The 2,025-nt window shown below is 38.6% G+C and overlaps 1 protein-coding gene across 1 annotated transcript in view; it reads right to left on the reverse strand.

Moving 5' to 3' along the window:
* Positions 1 to 1,044: 1,044 nt before the first annotated feature.
* psmd13 (proteasome 26S subunit, non-ATPase 13) overlaps positions 1,045 to 2,025 on the reverse strand; it is an 11,790-nt gene continuing 10,809 nt past the window's right edge. The window contains exon 13 of the mRNA XM_032512346.1: positions 1,045 to 1,339. Coding sequence (XP_032368237.1) covers positions 1,244 to 1,339 — 96 coding nt within the window. The 3' untranslated portion in view covers positions 1,045 to 1,243. The remainder of the gene's footprint in view (positions 1,340 to 2,025) is intronic.

Raw genomic sequence — 2,025 nt, forward strand, 5'->3', positions numbered from 1 at the left:
ATATATATATCTTTTTTTAAAGCTATTGCTAAGGCCACAGGGTCAAAATTAAAAATGTAATAACAATAACTTATAACTAATGTCACCAGTAAATTCCTGTTAAATGAAAAAAATAAAGAAAATAGATGGGAAAAGTATATTTTGGGGGTGGCAGTAGCTCAGTTTGGTGATTCAGGATAGCTTCAGGATTGGTGGCTGGAGAGATGCCAGTTCACCTCCTGGGCACTGCCAGGTGCTGTTGAGCAAGGCACCGTACCCCCCGACCGCTCAGGGCGCTGGTTCAGCTGGCAGCCCACTCACTCTGACATCTCTCCATGTATAGTGCATGTATAGGTCCTGAGCATGTGTGTGTATTTCAGGCCTGTGTGTGTGAGTACTAACAAAAAGTGTGTACACAGAGTGTAGTGCAGTAATTTCCCCATTGGGGACTAATAAACAAATTATCTTATCTTACTATCATACCATATTAGCATTCACATTCAACTATTGTGTTGTATCCGTATCACCAAATGTTTTACTGTGAAGAAGACCACAGTAGGTTTTTGAAACTCCCGTTAATTGGAAAATAAAAATAAAAACTCTTCGGATCTACAGGATTCAAGTGGAGGCCATTTTCCCCATCCAGAATGGCGACTAGTTTGCAGGTGTTACAGAGAGCGTTGTGTGGAGCTGGTTTTTCTTATTTAACTTTGTAAAATGTTACGCACTAAAGCTTTAACACTGGAGTGATTACAAAAATTGTTGCTCCATTAGTAACTTACACAAACATGGGAAAATTAAGTTAAGAAAAACACAGAAGTTACCCTTAAATATATTTTTTGGGCACTATTTTCTTTATAAATAATGTAGTTATTAATGTATATATTAATTTGCACTACAGTGATACATAATATATTAAAATTTATACCAGAGGGAGTGATGAGGTCTTCAGTCGTTACTTTATGTAAAAGTACTAATACCACCAGAACTAATCTTAATTTACAATCCAAAGATGAACAGACTAACCAATAAAAGAAATAAAAACAAACAATATTTGTACAGAAATAACTTTTTTAGGGTCTTTTTTTTTTATTCATGTTTTAGACAATATTTTCAGATGAGGAGGATAATAATGTTACAACCAGCTGTTTATTTGTAAAATACCACAGTGTATTTTTTTGTATTTTTACAGGTTGGTGATAAACGGTGAAGGAAGAAAAACAATACAAAAGAGAAAAGGCTGTGAGGAGGTGTGTGTCGTTGTTCAGGTGAGGATGTCGTGGGCTTGTTGCTCCACCAGCATGGCCATGTTCTTAACGTCTCCACACCAGAAGTCCAGGCGCTCCTTCATTCCTTTGATCTGAAACAGAAAACGCGTTAGCTCGACTCTGCACTCTGTCAGACTCAACATTTTAAACATATCTCAAGGTCAAAGCGCTCGCTTGTTTATCAAAGAGAACATCAGAGTAAAACGCTTTGACAATCCTCTCAGGAATATTGGAGTAATATTTTAGAAGAAGGCGAACAATGTGACCAGCAGAGAGAGAGATCTTAAATCCTCAAAATATCCTCAAATGTACATAATTGTATAATTAAGGAGCTGCACCAGCACCGTAAAGAAAAGACGACAGCAGGTGTTAGTGAGCACTTCTCCTTTGCCGAGATAATCCATCCACCTCCCAGGTGTGGCGTATCAAGATGCTGATTAGAGAGCATGATTATTGCACAGGTGTGCCGTAGGCTGGCCACAATACAAGGCCACTCTAAAATGTGCGGTTTTATCACACACACACACACACCTACCATGCAAAAGCTGCAAAGGCGCTTTAGAGAATTTGGCAGTACATCCGACCGGCCTCACAACCGCAGACCACGTGCGTTTATAATGTAGTTTTCCGTATATTTATAGCTATTAGAGTTGTTCGGCATCCACATTTTGATATCGTCAAACCTCCTTCCTATTTTACGATATTACCGTGACTAATTAAAAATGATGAACCCTAACCAAACTGCTGGCTTGTGCCTACACCGGTCAGAAACTGAATA

The sequence above is a fragment of the Etheostoma spectabile genome, chromosome 1, assembly GCF_008692095.1.
Source record: "Etheostoma spectabile isolate EspeVRDwgs_2016 chromosome 1, UIUC_Espe_1.0, whole genome shotgun sequence".
Classification (NCBI taxonomy): Eukaryota; Metazoa; Chordata; class Actinopteri; order Perciformes; family Percidae; genus Etheostoma; species Etheostoma spectabile.